Source organism: Schistocerca nitens, chromosome 4, assembly GCF_023898315.1.
Source record: "Schistocerca nitens isolate TAMUIC-IGC-003100 chromosome 4, iqSchNite1.1, whole genome shotgun sequence".
In the NCBI taxonomy this organism is placed as follows: Eukaryota; Metazoa; Arthropoda; class Insecta; order Orthoptera; family Acrididae; genus Schistocerca; species Schistocerca nitens.
Window position 1 is genome coordinate 534,530,809 of NC_064617.1, and position 19,791 is coordinate 534,550,599.

General features: G+C 45.3%; 1 protein-coding gene across 3 annotated transcripts in view; it reads right to left on the bottom strand.

Moving 5' to 3' along the window:
• Positions 1 to 6,367: 6,367 nt before the first annotated feature.
• The window catches only part of LOC126251967 (uncharacterized), a 241,164-nt gene continuing 227,740 nt past the window's right edge, over positions 6,368 to 19,791 (bottom strand). For all 3 annotated transcript variants that reach the window (XM_049952732.1, XM_049952733.1, XM_049952731.1), the window contains one exon: positions 6,368 to 10,248. In XM_049952732.1, the coding sequence (XP_049808689.1) occupies positions 8,584 to 10,248 (1,665 nt within the window). In that variant the 3' untranslated portion in view covers positions 6,368 to 8,583. The remainder of the gene's footprint in view (positions 10,249 to 19,791) is intronic.

The following is a 19,791-nucleotide window of genomic DNA, read 5'->3' on the forward strand; positions in this document are numbered from 1 at the left end:
AGCCAGGTAAGAAACCACGTATCACTAGAAAGATTAAAGTACCTTGTGAAAGGGAAAGAGAAATGTATCTTTCGGCAAGAACAAGTATGGAATAACGTAACAGCTGACATATTTTGCTTACTTTCACTCGCTAATGTCATACGGAATAATGTTCTGGGGTAACTCATCTTTAAGAAAAAAAGTCTTCATTGTACAAGAATGTGCTACGAGAATAATATGTAGTGTTCACTCACGATCTTGTAGGCATCTGCTTAAGGAGTTTGGCATTCTGACTACTGCTTCACAGTATATTTACTCCCTCTTGAAGTTTGTTGTAAATAATCCAACGCTGAGGTACAGAATTACAATACGAGAAGACATTGATTGCTTCATACTAAAGTTGTTTTTAGCACAAAAAAGGTGCACAATGCTGCAACAAAAATTTTTGATCACTTACCCAGTGATATGTCTGACAGACAGCAAAGTAAAATTTTATAACAACTCAAGAAAGTCTCTCCTTGAAAACGCCTTCTATTCCTTAGAAGAATTTCTATTATTGTAATGAGTGAAGGCTGGTGGGTAGGAATTACTAACTCACATCTGTATATCTTTTTCTTTCTTTATATATATATATATATATATATATATATATATATATATATATATATATATTTGTGTATATGCTTTGTCATGCTATGGATTGCTGCAGACAAAATATAGGAGGTCCATTTAAAAAAACATAAGTTTGTGTTAAAAAACACATATGCTTTCGTAACGGATTAACGATAAGCGAAGTTAACTTTGTGACTAACGTTGCGGTACACAAATATGTTACAGAACCGCATCACCCCTAGCCTATGGGATAAATACCTGCTGGAATGTACGACGTTAATGCAGGATGGGAGCAGACCGTATTATTCGTTTCGGACCTCTTGATAAGTATGGAAGTGTGATTACGCATGTCAATCACATCGCGATTACGGGCAGCATGGGGTTCACGCCTGAGCCTCAGGGCGTGCGCTAGCAGCGCATGTCGGGTGTTTCAAGCGTCAACTTCGCGTCTTAATATCTCGGGAAGTAATGGGAATATTGCGATGCAATCAACGCCATTGTGTATGTGCTTTGTCATGCTATGGATTGCTGCAGACAAAATATAGGAGGTCCATTTAAAAAAAAAACATAAGTTTGTGTTAAAAAACACATATGCTTTCGTCTTAGAATGTTTCCAAATATGTACCTTGATGGGCCCCAGCCCTACATTGATACCGGTGAAAGTCGTTTTCCAATAGCTGTTATTGTTCCAGAGATATTTTGGGTGGACAAGATAGATGGGACACCCTATATATAGGATGTTTCAAAAATGACCGGTATATTTGAAACGACAATAAAAACTAAAAGAGCAGCGATAGAAATACACCGTTTGTTGCAATATGCTTGGGACAACAGTACATTTTCAGGCAGACAAACTTTCGAAATTACAGTAGTTACAATTTTCAACAACAGATGGCGCTGCGGTCTGGGAAACTCTATAGTACGATATTTTCCACATATCCACCATGCGTAGCAATAATATGGCGTAGTCTCTGAATGAAATTACCCGAAACCTTTGACAACGTGTCTGGCGGAATGGCTTCACATGCAGATGAGATGTACTGCTTCAGCTGTTCAATTGTTTCTGGATTCTGGCGGTACACCTGGTCTTTCAAGTGTCCCCACAGAAAGAAGTCACAGGGGTTCATGTCTGGCGAATAGGGAGGCCAATCCATGCCGCCTCCCGTATGTTTCGGAAAGCCCAAAGCAATCACACGATCATCGAAATATTCATTCAGGAAATTAAAGACGTCGGCCGTGCGATGTGGCCGGGCACCATCTTGCATAAACCACGAGGTGTTCGCAGTGTCGTCTAAGGCAGTTTGTACCGCCACAAATTCACGAAGAATGTCCAGATAGCGTGATGCAGTAATCGTTTCGGATCTGAAAAATGGGCCAATGATTCCTTTGGAAGAAATGGCGGCCCAGACCAGTACTTTTTGAGGATGCAGGGACGATGGGACTGCAACATGGGGCTTTTCGGTTCCCCATATGCGCCAGTTCTGTTTATTGACGAAGCCGTCCAGGTAAAAATAAGCTTCGTCAGTAAACCAAATGCTGCCCACATGCATATCGCCGTCATCAATCCTGTGCACTATATCGTTAGCGAATGTCTCTCGTGCAGCAATGCTAGCGGCGCCTAGGGGTTGCCGCGTTTGAATTTTGTATGGACAGAGGTGTAAACTCTGGCGCATGAGACGATAGGTGGACGTTGGCGTCATTTGGACCGCAGCTGCAACACGGCGAACGGAAACCCGAGGCCGCTGTTGGATCACCTGCTGCACTAGCTGCGCGTTGCCCTCTGTGGTTGCCGTACGCGGTCGCCCTACCTTTCCAGCACGTTCATCCGTCACGTTCCCAGTCCGTTGAAATTTTTCAAACAGATCCTTTATTGTATCGCTTTTCGGTCCTTTGGTTACATTAAACCTCCGTTGAAAACTTCGTCTTGTTGCAACAACACTGTGTTCTAGGCGGTGGAATTCCAACACCAGAAAAATCCTCTGTTCTAAGGAATAAACCATGTTGTCTACAGCACACTTGCACGTTGTGAACAGCACACGCTTACAGCAGAAAGACGACGTACAGAATGGCGCACCCACAGACTGCGTTGTCTTCTATATCTTTCACATCACTTGCAGCGCCATCTGTTGTTGAAAATTGTAACTACTGTAATTTCGAAAATTTGTCCGCCTGAAAATGTACTGTTGTCCCAAGCATATTGCAACAAACGGTGTATTTCTATCGCTGCTCGTTTAGTTTTTATTGCCGTTTCAAATATACCGGTCATTTTTGAAACACCCTATATATATATATATATATATATATATATATATATATATATATATATATATATATATATATATATATACAATTTGAATGTATAATGACTCGTTGCACATCATTACGATCTATCGTGCAAAATTATCCATGGAAAATGTTAGTAACTAACTAACCGCCTGGGCGTTCGTGGAAACGTAATGATTGTTGCTCGCTGTCCGAACAGCGTATTTGCCTCTTGCGGCCGCAGTTGCCATGAGTGTTCTATTGCGACCCATATTGACTAAAACTAATTGATTCTATGCATCGCTGCTTACAAAGCAATGTAAGTCAAAACGTGTATAACAAAGTGGTGACAACTGCCACGCTACTACTAATAATATAGTGAAGCCGATCAAACATTGTAACGAGAATGAGGTTGGGAGAATATTTCTCCGTAATTAGAACAGGAGTGAGCCTCCTCTGACACCAAAAGTACCCTACAGACTATACGACTGTGGGTGGCAGCTCAAACGGTTCCTACCTGGTCTCGGCAGGAAGGTCAGCTCAGCTTCCCGGTGCTCAGGTTGTTGACACTGTGGTAGCGCCAGTTCTCCAAACGTGAGAGAAACTAGTGTCCTTGCACGTCGTCATGGCTGCAGCTTGAATCTGAAAGTAACGGCCTCGAACTTCTACAAATTTTTCCCATCTTATGAATTTTCTCAAATAATTGGTTGGTAAACAAGAAAACTGATCCATTCGATGGTCCTCTACTCAGGCGAGCCATCGGTGGGTACAATTGACTGGGAAACCTGATTTTAATGTATCAGCAGAATCTCAGACTGTATAAGGAGGGAACCACAACATCGCTATATGGGGATTTAAAGTGGTGTTTACCGGGAGCTACTGAGGAATGAAGGAGGGGGAGGGAGGGGAGCTGAGTGGATGGCTCAGGCCTTAAGCGAAACGACTGAAGAAAAGAAGGCTGTTTACCAGGAGCGGTTAAGTTCCAAATGGCAGGAAGTTAGAGACCACTACAACACAATTAAGAGAGTCGTAAAAAGAAAGTTATCCGAGCTAAAGAGGAGTCAGGGAGAAGAGATGTGCCGACGCAGAACATTACGTTGAATACAACAGGGTATCAGGGACTTGGAGATTTATACGTCAAGGTGGAGCTCCTGCTAAAATTAGAAGAGGAGCTATAACGATTGCCATTTCTGAGTGGAAGACACATTTTAAAAATCTTCTCACAACGGATGGCGACGATTTTCGAGCAGAGCAGAATGAAGTGGGAATTTATCCTGTGGAAGAGATGCCTGATAATCAAGTTTATCAGGGACTTCAAAAATTAAAAAAAATGGGAAGACAGCCGGCCCTGGAGGTGTAGTAATGGAATTATTGAGGTACGGAGGAGCAAAAGCAGTAGCAGACTAAATGGTTCAAATGGCTCTGAGCACTATGGGACTTAACATCTGTGGTCATCAGTCCCCTAGAAGTTAGGACTACTTAAACCTAACTAACCTAAGGACATCACACACATCCATGCCCGAGGCAGGATTCGAACCGGCGACCGTAGCGGTCACGCGGTTCCAGACTGAAGCGCGTAGAACCGCACGGCCACACCGGCCGGCAGTAGCAGACTAATAACTATTTTTAATAAACGGTTCAACGAGATGAAGTACAACAAGAATGGAGGCTATCATACATTACTACACTACAAACCCTATAAGAAATGGGGCAGAATAGATTCGACTAATTACAGGGGAATAATTGTAATGGCTTCGGTGAACAGATTGTCCAGTAGTATTGTAAAGAACAGACTGGAAAAGGTTGCGCTAGTTGTTGTATCGCAGGATTGTCATATATCTGAAGGTTTTGAGATACGTAAAGGATTAGGACACGGACGTTCTATGTCAGAAAGTTTATTTAAGTTGTAATTAGTTGTTTCTGATTACTGGAACAGATAGTGCATAAATTTGCGTGAGACAGTACAGCATCAAAGTTTACTTTCATTACTGTTTGACAACGATCAAGTATTTATGGCTCTGGATACCATGTATCAAGTGACAAAGTTAATGCATACTTATATACAACGGGGACTAACAGACAATTGGATTAGACAGAATGTTATTGGAATTTTGAGGTTGGCCGGGTAAGAAATAGGGAACTATTCAAGGTTCTGGGGTCACCAATCGATAATACTGGGCAGTGTGACGTGGACATATTCCACATGATAGGTCGAGGGACGGTGCCTATTAGAACATTAAATGGTATCTTTTGGAGTCGGCGCATATCCAGACGAATAAAGAAAATCGTGCTACTTGATGTGGTTAAAAGCATTATGACATATGGCTCAGAGTGTTGGACACTGAACGAGAAGCAAAGCGGGAAAATTGAGGCTGTGGAAATGTACGGATTACTGCGAAGCATGAGAGCGACCCGTGTGGATATACGGAGGAATGAATATGTAGGAACGCAGTTGGATGCGGTGGAACCACTTACAGATAGGACTGATATTCAAGCCCTGAGATGGTATGGACACGTCCGACGGATGGAAGAACAACGATGGCCGCAGTGTCTCTGCTCAACTGATCTCCGCCAGGGAAAAGGAGCCGAAGGAGGCCGAGGACAGCGTGGGGGAGAAATATAACCAAAGCCATGGAAGGAGAGGTCTATCGGAAGAACATTGGCGGCATAGACGTTTGTGGCATCTGAAAACAGGCAACTGCTGATAACTGGAAACGCGCGCTAAAGTAAAATAAATTACGCAAACTGATTTATAGCTCCGCACCTGCTATCACTGAACTCGTGATTTCCTAAGCAGTACGAATCCACGACTGGAAACTTGATTCACAATTAATGGGACTGGGTTGAAAAGTTTATGAGGCTTTTTCGCGTGCTATGTACGTAGCAGGTAAGTCTGTGGGTCACAATATACTGCAATAGTATGTCATATATAAGTAAATGTAAGTTTTTCTTGGCTTTCTGATGTGGATTGAAACAGTAATGTATAGGCTTTGTTTGGTATAAATCACTGCTTGGTATTATCACTAGTGAGCGGATGCAGTTAGTGCCAGTGTGTTTGACATTAAATAGCTGTGTAGGCTAATTGCAAGGAGTATTTCTTGAGTGGACACTAGATGGGAAAACAATATGCACAATGTTTCTTTAAGCACTGAACAGAATGGTGTGCAGTACGCGTTTAATTTTCAGAAAACTTCCAGCAGAACTGAAAAAAAAAAGAAAACCTCAGTGATACACACTAAGTGTCCAAACCCAAGTCGAAATGTTTCCTTGTGACACACTCCTCTATTCAGTATAAGAGTACCTCTCGGTAGTTGAGAATTTCTGTTTGTAATGTTTTATTTGTGTGAATATTCTCTAACACTTTTTAGTGTTCTATTAATTATTTAATTCTTCTCTTCATAAATTTTCTGATAGACGTTCTGTTACCTATGCACTACCTTTTCCATTACCAATCAGCTTTGGTTTGCATGGTCTACGGAACCTGATAAATAAAGTAAGTTAAGATGGCATTGAATTGATTTGGATGTTCAGTTTAATAAGAACATTACAAATACAAAATTATGCACTTTTTTCCAAACTGATGATGGAATATTTTGTTGCTATAAACTTTCTTGCTAGCAGCTCAGATCCATTGTTTGTCAGTGTAAAACACACATGCCAGAGTTAGCTTTGTTTGATCCTTCGGTTATAGCAAATTGCAATAATGTTAACTGCAGAATACTTGCTGTGCCGCATGGTCGCCACCTTATAAATGGGGTGATGACGTATGATACGTGAACGACATTTTAACACTAAGGAATAACAGCTGGGAAGATGCCTGGTGTTCATTTGTCTTCCAACAAAGCCAGCAGCACTGGAGCGACGACGCGATTATTCCAGCTCGTGTGACGCGCTCATTGTGTTGCTTAGATTGTAAGATTAGACTGCGTAATAATCGTTGAATACAGACAATGGAGAAAAGGACAGCAATCCGTTGCATTATTACAGCAGATATAGGTATTCGGTGTTAAATATTACAAAATAGGAGAATCAGGAACAAATATAAGGTAATTAACAACGAATCGTAAGTGCAAAGATAAGCACTGCACAGTTACATACAATGTAACAAAGTCCAAAGTGTCACGCAGTAAACAATATTGGATGTTGGGGAACATACGGGAGTCTAACATGAACTCAAGCCGTAGTTGAACAAGAAGAAAGTGTGACGTCAGAGATGTGAGTTGCCCTCCTTTGAGGCAGTTGTGAATAATTAAATAATAGTGAGGTTACATTTTTAAAAATTTACTGAGCATCAAAATCCACAATTAATGGTTAAACCATAGAAACCAAATCACGTGTCTGGAGCCATATATATAGCAGGCTCAGTAGCAGTAAGCACAGGAGAGCACGTAATGTATTTTTGGATTACAAACTAATGGAAGAAGGCCCACTTAAATTTCCATTCAACAGCGAAAAATACAATATTAAAATAATGTACCGTATTAATTAAAATATAAATGAATGAAAATAGAACAATAAAATTGCTTTAGCCTCTTGGGGCATAAATTAGAATCATACAGATCGTAAAAGTACATTAGCGCCAGCTCTGAGCTTAAAGAATGAACACGTGGAACAAAGCAGCATCGCATTGTCGAAAGATATGAACCTACCTAGTGGCGCATAAAAAAATGAACAAATAAGTAAAATAAAGGATTGTAACAGGGTTAAGAGATATAAATTATGTTCAATCAAACTGGGACTAAGTGGGGCTGTCGTTATATTCTACTTGTGATTTTTATTGTTCAATGCATAAACTAGATAACTTCACTATTATTTAATTATTCAACGAATTTCAATAGAGGGCACGTCCGCCCCGATTGCTGAGTGGTCAGCGTGACGGATTGCCGTCCTACGGGGACCGGGTTCGGTTCCCGGCTGGGTCGGGGATTTTCTCCCCTCAGGGACTGGGTGTGGTGTTGTCTTCATAATCATCTCATCCCCATCCGGTGCGCCGGTCCCCCAATGTGGCGTCGAATGTAATAAGACCTCCCCCGTAAGGGGCCTCCTATCTAATGACGCCAAACGCACATTTCCATTTCCTATAGAGGGCACCATACATGTCTGACGTCACATTTTCTTCCTGTCAAATCTTGTAAACAACGGCTTCAGTTCATGTTGGACTCCTGTATATTCTACATCAACCAGTACTGTTTACTTCGTGACACCATGGACTAATGTCACATACTGATATCTGGTGTGTAACTGTGTGGTGCTGATGTTTGCAGTTAAGATTTGTTCCTAATTCTCGAGTTTTGTAATTTTTCCCACTGAATAGGACCACGTAATAATTGAAACCTAGATCTGTTGTAGCACAGCGATCGATTTCTGACCTTTTCTCCATTTTCTATACTTGAAATTATCATACGTCCGCGTTTGGAGCGGCCGACCGGTAATTAGATACTTAAAAATTTTGTAAAAGTACATGTTGCTTATGCTCGACTTCTGCTCGACTTCTGCTTGGCTATAGTACCGATAAAGCCTTATCCTCAGGTACAATCACAATTTAATATCAAGACAGTCAACTGGAATAGAACGAACAGGGCTATAGTCTCGAAGTCTTATTGGGGACCATGCTGAGAGCACACGCAAGAGCACTGCTTATTGCACCCAGATGACTATGCCAGTCGTCGAAATATTGTGCGCTAAAGTGAAATCTTCTACTCGGTCGGTAGCTCGAAGATATAACAGCGGTTATGCTCGTGCTCTGCTGCTCGGGATGCTTGCAGAGATGCGGTGCGTCTTAACGGGGAATTCGTCCGTGATGTAGTAGGTGTAGAGGGTGTAGTAGAGGAAGACCAGGAAGAGGAAGGAGAAAGGGCAGATTGTGCGGGCGGCGGTGTCGATGCGCGAGAACTTCTCCTTGCCCTGGCGCATCTCGCGCGCCACGTCCTGCTCGTTGGGCAGCAGGCGGCAGCGCTTGGCGCCGCAGACGACGGCGTCGACGAGCCGCTCGCAGAGGTCGCAGAGGCGGCCGCCCACCTCGGCCAGCCACCCGGCCTGCCCCCAGCCCAGGGCCTCCAGCTCGTCCTGCCACTCCAGCTCGTCGTCGTCTTCCCCCGTCAGCAGCACCTCGCGCCGCCGTCGGTACCGCAGCCCGTCGCTAACTGGAGATTCCTCCTCCACCAGGCCAGCCTCCACGTCCGTGTCCTCCTCTCGTCCTCCCGCGATGGCCTCCCGGACACTCTGGGTCAACTTCTCGTTGTAGGATTTGGCCGTTGAACCTGCCGGACTAGAGACAGATCCTCCAACTTCCTGCTGAAGCACGTCATCGCCAGCGTCCACCCTCTCTGCAATCTTTGAGGAATCCGTCGGAAGTACTGCAGCTGGGACACGTGTTTTAATGTTTGGTTCCAATAAAGGCTTTGTGACAAGCGACGCAGTTTTCCTTGTGTCTGCAATTATGCTAGAGGCTATCGGGGGTTTCTCAGGTTTCCAAGGAGGAGGCTTAGAAGCTGCTGTAGGTGCGGGTGTTGCTTTACCAGTGTCTGCAGTGGAACTCGCTACTGTAGGCTGTTTCTCAGCTTTAGACTCCAAATAAGTTGGTTTCCAGATGGGTAACATTGTCGGCTTGCTTTTTGCATTTTCCTTAGGACGTTCGGATGTTACCCTTTCTATGTTGACATTTGGCCCGAAGGGAAGAGGCTTTGGCGAGTATGACGGAACCCCTTCTTCAGTGCCCGTGGAGGCACTACTTGATGACTTTGGTTTCTCAGCTAAGTCTGGCTTAGGCCCAGTGATATCGGCCACGCTCCCGTACGGTGCTGTCGTACAGCCGAGCTTCCGCACTGCAGCGTACGGACGTCCTGCGCCAGCAGACGTCGCTGGGCGAGCATCTAGAGGCTCATCAACGGTGTCGTAGTGGTGTTTGTTCTTGAGCAAATCTTTGATAGCAAAATTGCTCCGCTCTGAAGGTGTTTTATCAAGGGACGTCGTGACGTCTTTAAACATTGTTTCATCCTGCGTAGTCGGTGCTTGAGCACTGCCGAGGGCATCTGCATCCTTCTTGGAGGTAGGTGCCACCTGTATGCACAGCTTGCCCTCAACAATGTCACCAGGAGGCCGTGAGTTCCGCCCTGCAGGTCGCCAGAGTTGCACCTGCTCTGTGATGTGTGTAACCAGCGCCGTGTCTTCGGCAGGGGCTGCCAAGGGTACCTCGGGCAATTCATCCAGTACCGACTCAGTACCCAGTTTTGGCTTCGTTTCTGCCTTAGATACTTTGGAGTCCACATCTGGTGCTTGCGCCGGCTTCCCCTTCACCAGCACTTGAGGCGGCTCCGTCCCTTCCGGCGTCTCCACCTGGATCTGCGGTGCGGCCGAGACTGTTGGCACGATCTTGTCGAAAAGTTTGTCTTCCTCCTGCAGAGATAACAGGAAAGCACGCTTTAGTGGTTAAATAACATACACTGTCCGTCAAAAAAGTTCTAAGACAATTTATTCTTGGAATATAAGCGACATCAGCACAATGTTTACGGTGGCGGCTTGCCCTATCAACAGCAAACCAGAGATGTGCATTCGAGAAGGAGGAGGAGATTAATGTTTAAAGTCCCGTGAACAATGAGGTCATTAGAGATGGAGTGCAAGCTCGGATTAGGGAAGGATGCGGAAGGAAATCGGCCGTGCCCTTTCAAAGGAACCACCCAGGAATTTGTCTGAAGTGATTTAGGGAAATCACCGAAAACCTAAATCTGAATGTGCATTCGATCAGTCAATTGCGCGCAACCAGTGTTAACTGGTGGACATGCCGTTGTAGTGGGTCAACGTTGTTGTGTCATAAATCGCAATGGAGCAACATCTCTAAATCAAGTTCGTGAAGGTATGTTCCATCTATGCAACTAATTGAAGGCAGTTTGTTTATTGCGACACGCGTTTCGCTTCTTTTATTTGTGAATCACTGTCAGTGGTCTGCAATACATGTTTCTTTTTATACATATGATAAACGTATTATGTGGTAGTTGCAATATGTTCTATGTCACACTTTGTCGTGCTTTGCTCTTATACACTCCTGGAAATTGAAATAAGAACACCGTGAATTCATTGTCCCAGGAAGGGGAAACTTTATTGACACATTCCTGGGGTCAGATACATCACATGATCACACTGACAGAACCACAGGCACATAGACACAGGCAACAGAGCATGCACAATGTCGGCACTAGTACAGTGTATATCCACCTTTCGCAGCAATGCAGGCTGCTATTCTCCCATGGAGACGATCGTAGAGATGCTGGATGTAGTCCTGTGGAACGGCTTGCCATGCCATTTCCACCTGGCGCCTCAGTTGGACCAGCGTTCGTGCTGGACGTGCAGACCGCGTGAGACGACGCTTCATCCAGTCCCAAACATGCTCAATGGGGGACAGATCCGGAGATCTTGCTGGCCAGGGTAGTTGACTTACACCTTCTAGAGCACGTTGGGTGGCACGGGATACATGCGGACGTGCATTGTCCTGTTGGAACAGCAAGTTCCCTTGCCGGTCTAGGAATGGTAGAACGATGGGTTCGATGACGGTTTGGATGTACCGTGCACTATTCAGTGTCCCCTCGACGATCACCAGTGGTGTACGGCCAGTGTAGGAGATCGCTCCCCACACCATGATGCCGGGTGTTGGCCCTGTGTGCCTCGGTCGTATGCAGTCCTGATGGTGGCGCTCACCTGCACGGCGCCAAACACGCATACGACCATCATTGGCACCAAGGCAGAAGCGACTCTCATCGCTGAAGACGACACGTCTCCATTCGTCCCTCCATTCACGCCTGTCGCGACACCACTGGAGGCGGGCTGCACGATGTTGGGGCGTGAGCGGAAGACGGCCTAACGGTCTGCGGGACCATAGCCCAGCTTCATGGAGACGGTTGCGAATGGTTCTCGCCGATACCCCAGGAGCAACAGTGTCCCTAATTTGTTGGGAAGTGGCGGTGCGGTCCCCTACGGCACTGCGTAGGATCCTACGGTCTTGGCGTGCATCCGTGCGTCGCTGCGGTCCGGTCCCAGGTCGACGGGCACGTGCACCTTCCGCCGACCACTGGCGACAACATCGATGTACTGTGGAGACCTCACGCCCCACGTGTTGAGCAATTCGGCGGTACGTCCACCCGGCCTCCCGCATGCCCACTATACGCCCTCGCTCAAAGTCCGTCAACTGCACATACGGTTCACGTCCACGCTGTCGCGGCATGCTACCAGTGTTAAAGACTGCGATGGAGCTCCGTATGCCACGGCAAACTGGCTGACACTGACGGCGGCGGTGCACAAATGCTGCGCAGCTAGCGCCATTCGACGGCCAACACCGCGGTTCCTGGTGTGTCCGCTGTGCCGTGCGTGTGATCATTGCTTGTACAGCCCTCTCGCAGTGTCCGGAGCAAGTATGGTGGTTCTGACACACCGGTGTCAATGTGTTCTTTTTTCCATTTCCAGGAGTGTATTTTTAGGTTAGAATCAACTTTTATAGCACAAATTTTGTGATGTGAAATTATGGTTTGGTGTTACTTACGATTTCCAGCGTTATTAACTCATGCTTGTGGTCCTGGATATGTATTCGTCAGTTTCCATGGTCCAGTTGGCCGTATATATCACTTGCACTTTCCATTTTGTAATCAACATGTATATCTATAAAGAGATACGTGTATTGCAGGCCAATGAAGATGCTTCACCAATAAAAGAAGCTAAGCGCGTATGGCAATAGACAAACTGCCTTCAATTAATTACATAGACGGAACATACACCCACGAATTTTAAGCAACTATAGAAAGACGGAAAACAGAAAAAAATCACGATCCAAATCAAGTATTCAAGCTATTCTCTACAATATTTTGAAGACGAGAAAAGTGTGTGCAAAGTTTGTCCCGCACTCTTTGACTGCCGAAGAAAACAACGATCCTGGACTCCAGCCACGACTTGATTGAAATGCAAAAATATTTTTCCGAACAAAATCATCACGTATGACGAGACGATGTTATCATAACGAACTTACCACAAAACGACCAAGTGCAGAAATTCACATGAAGGGTCAATGCACTAAACGACATAATAGATGTTCAAACCAATGTGTTGCGCGAGCTGAACAACATCACAAAGAAGGACTTTACTGAGAGTTTCACACAGTCTAAACGTTCTATGCATTACACTCAACAGGAGGGACAATATATATAGAACACTTGAAGCATTATAATTACCATCTTAAGCTTTGTTGACTTTTTTTATTATTCCAGTCCCGAAACTTTATGGATTGACTGTGTATTTATTGTAACCTGAAATTCTCCCGGTGTACAAAATGTTGAAACAAATTATGGGAGATGTACATGTGGAAATATGGGCAATTATCCAAGACTTCAGTCGGCTGCATTTCCATTAGTTGTTTGAACAGCATGCGGGGGGTAGTCGAAAATAATGAAACACCAAAAACACAGTCCATTACCATGCATAATACCATGTGGGAACACCGCTGGTATTCAATACAGCTTCCAGTCTCCTCAGAATTGATAAATATAGGTCCTGCTTAGTTTTCAAGGGAACCTTATACCATTTGCCCTGAAAAATAGTGTTAAATCCAGGTAGCAGTGATGGTGGTGGATAGCCATGAAGAACCTTTCTCTCCAAAGGAGAACACGAAGGCTCAATAATATTGAGAGCTGGTGCCTGTGGTGTCCAGGAGACGTGCGACATTTTATGCTCATGCTCACAACACCAGTCATGGGCGATGTGAGCCTTGTGAACAGGGGCCCTTTCGTCTCGGAAGAGGGAATCATCGTTGGGAACGAACTTTATCCCACTGGATGAACCTGATCAACCAAAATGTTCACATAATCCTTGACAGTAATCCTACCTTGCAAAGTAATAAAGGAGCCGATGGCATACTGCGATATGAGTGCTAAAATCATCTCCGAACCCCCGCCATGTTTCACTCTTGGGAAGTAAGCTCAGCCAGAAGTTGGTAACAGCATGAAACAAGACCCATCCGAGGAAGTGACTCTCTTCCACTGCTTCGAGTTGTTTTGGTACTGACAGTGAGCGTGAGTGCGAAATTCAATTCTGTAGTGACTATTGCAGCTGACGTCTTATTTTTAGCCACAATCCTTCTCAATGATCGTCCGCCACGACCACTCAATACACCTGTTTGTCCGCTTCGTAACTTAGCGGATGATGTTTCTCTGTTTTGCCTGTAAGCGGTGTAAATCTTTGGTGCGGTGTCTCTTAACGCACCAAACACTTTGGCTACCTTGGTTACAGAAACACCCAATATACGAGCACGAACGATTTGCACACATTCGAATTCACTTAGCTTCGACGAAATGCACTTACACAGAACACTGTTTTGGCCACTGCTATCACTTGCAACGTTTTGAGCACACTGCGCAGGTGCTGCTCGTGATCAAATTCCCAGCGTCTGCATTTGTATTGAGCACGCATTTCGCGCGGTGTTTCCAAATTTTTGTCCAAACCTTACATTTACGGTTAGCTAAAATTTCGATACTACTACAGAAAGAAAATATGTACGAAACGTGCAGTAAGCTCAAAGGAGCTATAGCGTTTGGATGTTTCCATGGCCAAATCATGAATGAATTTGCCGAATTTGTTGCTGTACCGGTGCGCACCATCCAACGTGTCTACAAGGAACAGAGTACTAGTCGCAGTCATGTAACTTGGTGTAACAACAGCGGTCGTACAAAGACTATAACCGCCGAAAAACTAAACAAGGGCCAATATAAAGGTATCTGAATTAAACTGAACCCAAACGCCTACACAGAGTAACGCACTTCTCGATGAAGTGAACGAACCTCCACTGTGCTCGCGAAAGTAATATCTTCCAAGGGGACCATCAGACCTCTTAATCACTGATTTTGATGAGTCTCGGGTGTGTTGTAGGGACTTCAGGTGTTTTGTAGGGACCTGTGCTGAGTATCCTGCTAGTGACTTTTCAGGCAACAGCCCATAGATTACGAGAAAATCGATGTTTAAGTTTTATGAGCACTTTTACACTGATCAGGCAAAACGTTATGACCACTGCGCACCGCGACGTTGGATGCCGCCTGGTGGTGTAGCGGGTACGTGACGCGATAACAATAGTATGTAAACGGAGCAGACACGGACGGGCTCACCCTTGAGAAGATACGGGCTGCAAATGGGGAAATTCATAATCAACTTTGACAAAGGGCACATTATTATTAAGCAGAGCCTGTGAACGAGTATCTCGGAAATGGCGAAGCTGGTCGAATGTTCACGTGCTGTTGTCCTGACCATCCACGGAAACAGATAGAAGGACAGTGAAACTACTACTAGCCGCCTAAATGGTTCGACGTCCACAACCCTACACAGAACGTGGGGTTCGGAGGCTTGTCTGCTCTATAAGATAAATGGTGACCTGAGGCGTCTCTCCCGAAAGAGCACAATGCTGGTGCACGCACAAGTGTTTGGGAGCACACCGCTCATTATACATTGTTGAGCATCGAACTCCGCAGCAGACCACCCCTGAATGTTCACATATTGACCCGACGATATCAGTGGCCGCGGGGCTATTGGGATTCGACGAATGATCAAAGGAAACGTGCGGGCTCTTGGGATGAATCACATTTTTGCTACGTTAGGTCGGCTGTCGTTTCCACAAACGCCGTCATCGTGGTGAACGGCAGCTCCAAATGTGCTGATGAGAGCATTATTATGCTGTGGGATACGTTCTCCTGCGCCTGCATGGGACCTGTGGTAGTAATCGAAGACATGCAGACAGCGAACCAGTTGCATCCCTTCATGCTTAATGTCTTCCCCAACGGCATAAAAAAAAAATGGTACAAATGGCTCTGAGCACTATGGGACTCAACTGCTGTGGTCATCAGTCCCCTAGAACTTAGAACTACTTAAACCTAACTAACCTAAGGACATCAAACACATCCATGCCCGAGGCAGGATTCGAACCTGCGACAGTAGCGGTCGCGCGGTTCCAGACTGTAGCGCCTAGAACCGCCTGGCCACTCCGGCCGGCGGCAGTGTCATGTTTTAGCAGTGTAAGTGACCGTGTCTCTGAGCCAGAACTGTGATACAGTGGTTGTGAACTCACGTCGATGCCTCGGCCACCACTCACCCATGTGGGCCACTATCGGGCGCCACCACCGCGTGCGCAAATCACCAGCCCGTTATTCACGCGAATTACATGACACGTGCTTAAGTATCTAACGCCACATACGTCCACAAACCTACCAACAAACTATCGTATCCCTGATGCGCAGAATCAGTGCTGTATTTGATTCCAAAGACGGACAAACAAGCTATTAAGCAGGTGGTCATAATGTTTTGGCTCATTTATGTATATCTGTAACGTTAGTGATGTTTGGAGTGGGCGAGCGTAGTGCAGGGGCTGCCATTCTGGCTACCATTCTGGCAGCTGGTGGTACAGGTTCAAACCCTGGTCGGCTACGTTCCTTTTTTATTTTCTTTTTTCCAATTGCGTAATACAAAATATCATTAAATAATATATGTCGTGCAAAACTACTGGGGAATATTCGTTTTCGCCGTGTTCCTTGATTTCAGTAAGGCATTTGACACCGTGCAGCATTGCCGTTTAACGAAAAAAAACACGAGCTTACGGAGTATCGGAGCAGACCTGCGAATGGATTTTCTTGCAGATAGAACTCAACAAGTCGCTTTTAGCGGAACTAAATCGACAGATGTAAAGGTAATATCCGGAGTAACCACAGGGAAGTGTGATAGGACCGTTGCTGTTTACAGTATATATATAAATGATCTCGTAGAAAGCGTCGGATGCTCTTTAAGGATATTCGCAGATGATGCAGTTGTCTATACCATAGTAGCAACGCCAGAAGATAGTAAGAATATCCAGAACGACCTGCAGAGAACTGATGAACGGTGCAGGCTCTGGCAGTTGACCCTGAACGTAAATAAATGTACCGTATTTGGCATACATAGGAAAAGAAATCCACTACTATATAGCTACACTATTGATGACAAACAGCTGCAGACAGCGTCTGCCGTAAAATATTTAGGCGTAACTGTCCAGAGCGACCTTAAGTGGAATGACCACATAAAGCAGATAGTGGGAAAAGCAGAAACCAGACTCGGATTCATAGGAAGAATCTTAAGGAAATGTCACTCCACGAAAGAAGTGGCTTATAAGGCGCTTGTCCGCCAGATTCTTGAGTATTTTTCATCTTTCTGGGATCCCTATCATGTAGGACTGATGGAGAAGATCCAACGAAGAGCGGCGCGTTTCGTCACGGGATCGTTTAGCTGGCGAGAGAGCTTTACGGAAATGCTAAACAAACTCCAATGACAGACATTACAAAAGAGGCGTTTTGCATCACAGAGAGATTTGCTACTTAAATTTCGGGACATCACTTTTCAGGAGTCAGATAACATATTACTGACCACGAGGAGAAAATTCAAGAAATTAGAGCGAATACAGAGGCTTACTTCCCACGGACTATTCGCGACTGGAACTGGGTTGGACGGATCAGATAGTGGTACCGAAAGTACCCACAGCCACACAACATTAGGTGGCTTGCGGAGTATGATGTAGATGTAGATATATAATTTCATTAATAAATTACAGCAAACTTTCTTTGAATATGGATTACGTATGTTATAGAATAGATTACAGAATCGGCATACTCGTTATCACTTGCACTGCTAGAATAGAATTTCGGATGGTATTTGTCGTAGAAGCAATTGAAACAAAAATTCTTAGAGCACCGCAAACATTTCAAGAAAACTACTGTCTTGCAGGTACACGGATTTTTCAGAAGTGATACTACGGTCGCAGGTTCGAATCCTGCCTCGGGCATGGATGTGTGTGATGTCCTTAGGTTAGTTAGGTTTACGTAGTTCTAAGTTCTAGGGGACTGATGACCTCAGCAGTTGAGTCCCGTAGCGCTCAGAGCCATTTTTTTTCAGAAGTGATACCGGAAAACACATTTCGTTTGAACTCAAACAGATCGCGCTTTCGTCGATGATCTTCGTTACGGGCCATGCGTATTTAATCATTCCAGTGGAAACAGGTGCACTAATCTGGTGCAGAATTACAGATGAATTTTTATGGAATGTCCCCTCGAAACGGTTTCTCTAATAGTCTTTGGCAAAGCGGGAGAACTTTTAAATTGTTCGTGAAAAATGTAATCTGCGTTTAAAAGTAAACATTAGATGGTTGCCAAATACGTACCGCCAGCGTGGTAGCCGTGAACATTAGCCGCTGCGCTGCGCTCGCTTGGTCGACACACGAACAATGTTCCTTTTATACGGGGTGATTTTTTCCGCCGTGTACAAACTCTTGGGTACTGAAAGTACCCTCAACCACACAACATTAGGTGCCTTGCAGAGTATGATGTAGATGTATAATTACAGCAAACATCTGGTTTCTTCACCAGGCAACGACTATTCTGGGATGTGTGTCATCCATCCTATTCACATAGATCGATGAGAGGATACGGAACAAAAATTTTCTATTGAACTTATCTCCAAAAAATGCATGGTTTCTATGCTAGAGACCATTTATTGAATCATACTTTGTTACAGAGATTGCGGTCTAGTAAGCGCTGTACCACGCAGCCACAGTTACAGTATGCATGGTTTCCTCCTAGAGTGTGGTACTGTTCCTTATACGTCACGCCCTAGCGCCCTCTCCTGCCATAGTAACTGGTAATGTTGAGCACGATTCACTTCTCTTGCTCTCACCTTGCGGTGGATGTGATATAGCGTTGTTGACAATGGTTCCACATTAGAATCGAGAGCTCGCCGACATGGTGTTTACTTACGGAAAGGCAAATGGCAACGGGCGGGGGGCAGCAAGGCTGTAGCGGGAGAGCTATCCCCGCCGACAGTAACCACAACATTCAATGTTTGCAACAATGTTTCGCCGTTTGATTGACACAGGGTCGTTTCAGAAAGCAGGAAATCATGCAGGACGTACCCGAAATGTTCGGACACCAGACTTGGAATGAAGTGTGATTAACACTGTGGATGACGACCGCCGTGTCAAAACCAGGCAGTTGGACTGCCAGTACAGGGTAAGCCAGACGACCGTGTGAAACATTCTCCATGACAAATGGTACTACTCTTATCACTTACAGTGTTCAGGGCTTACTAGTGACAGACTTTCCAAATCGGGAGCAGTTTTGTCACTGGTTTCTTCACCAGGCAACGACTATTCTGGGATTTGTGTCATCCATCCTATTCACAAATAAGGCCACCTTTACCCGAAGTGGTATCTTCGAATGCCATAAAAGTCATTAGTGGGACAGTATGCAGAGCCCCCACGGTATGGTGACAGCGAATCGTCAGCAATTGGTTTAAATGGCTCTGAGCACAATGGGAACATTTGAGGTCATCAGTCCCCTAGAACTTAGAACTACTTAAACCTAACTAACCTAAGGACATCACACACATCCATGCCCGAGGCAGGTTCAAATGGTTCAAATGGCTCTGAGCACTATGGGACTTAACATCGATGGTCATCAGTCCCCTAGAACTTAGAACTACTTAAACCTACCTAACCTAAGGACATCACACAACGCCCAGCCATCACGAGGCAGAGAAAATCCCTGACCCCGCCGGGAATCGAACCCGGGAACCCGGGCGTGGGAAGCGAGAACGCTACCGCACGACCACGAGATGCGGGCCGAGGCAGGATTCGAACCTGCGACCGTAGCAGTGGCGAGGTTCCGGACTGAAGCGCCTAGCGGCCGGCAAATCGTCAGCTTCCGTGCAGCCGGAATGTGTGGGCGAGGATAATTGGCGACCACATTTCGGGACAGTCTTCATTCCACGACGCCTAACAGGCCAGAACCATCGGCGTTTCTTGCGAGTGACTTTGTCTCCCCTGCTGGAAGAAGTACCATTGATGATTCGAAGGGTCATGTGGCTGCTACCTGATGGTGCTCCCGGCCACCTCGCCATTAA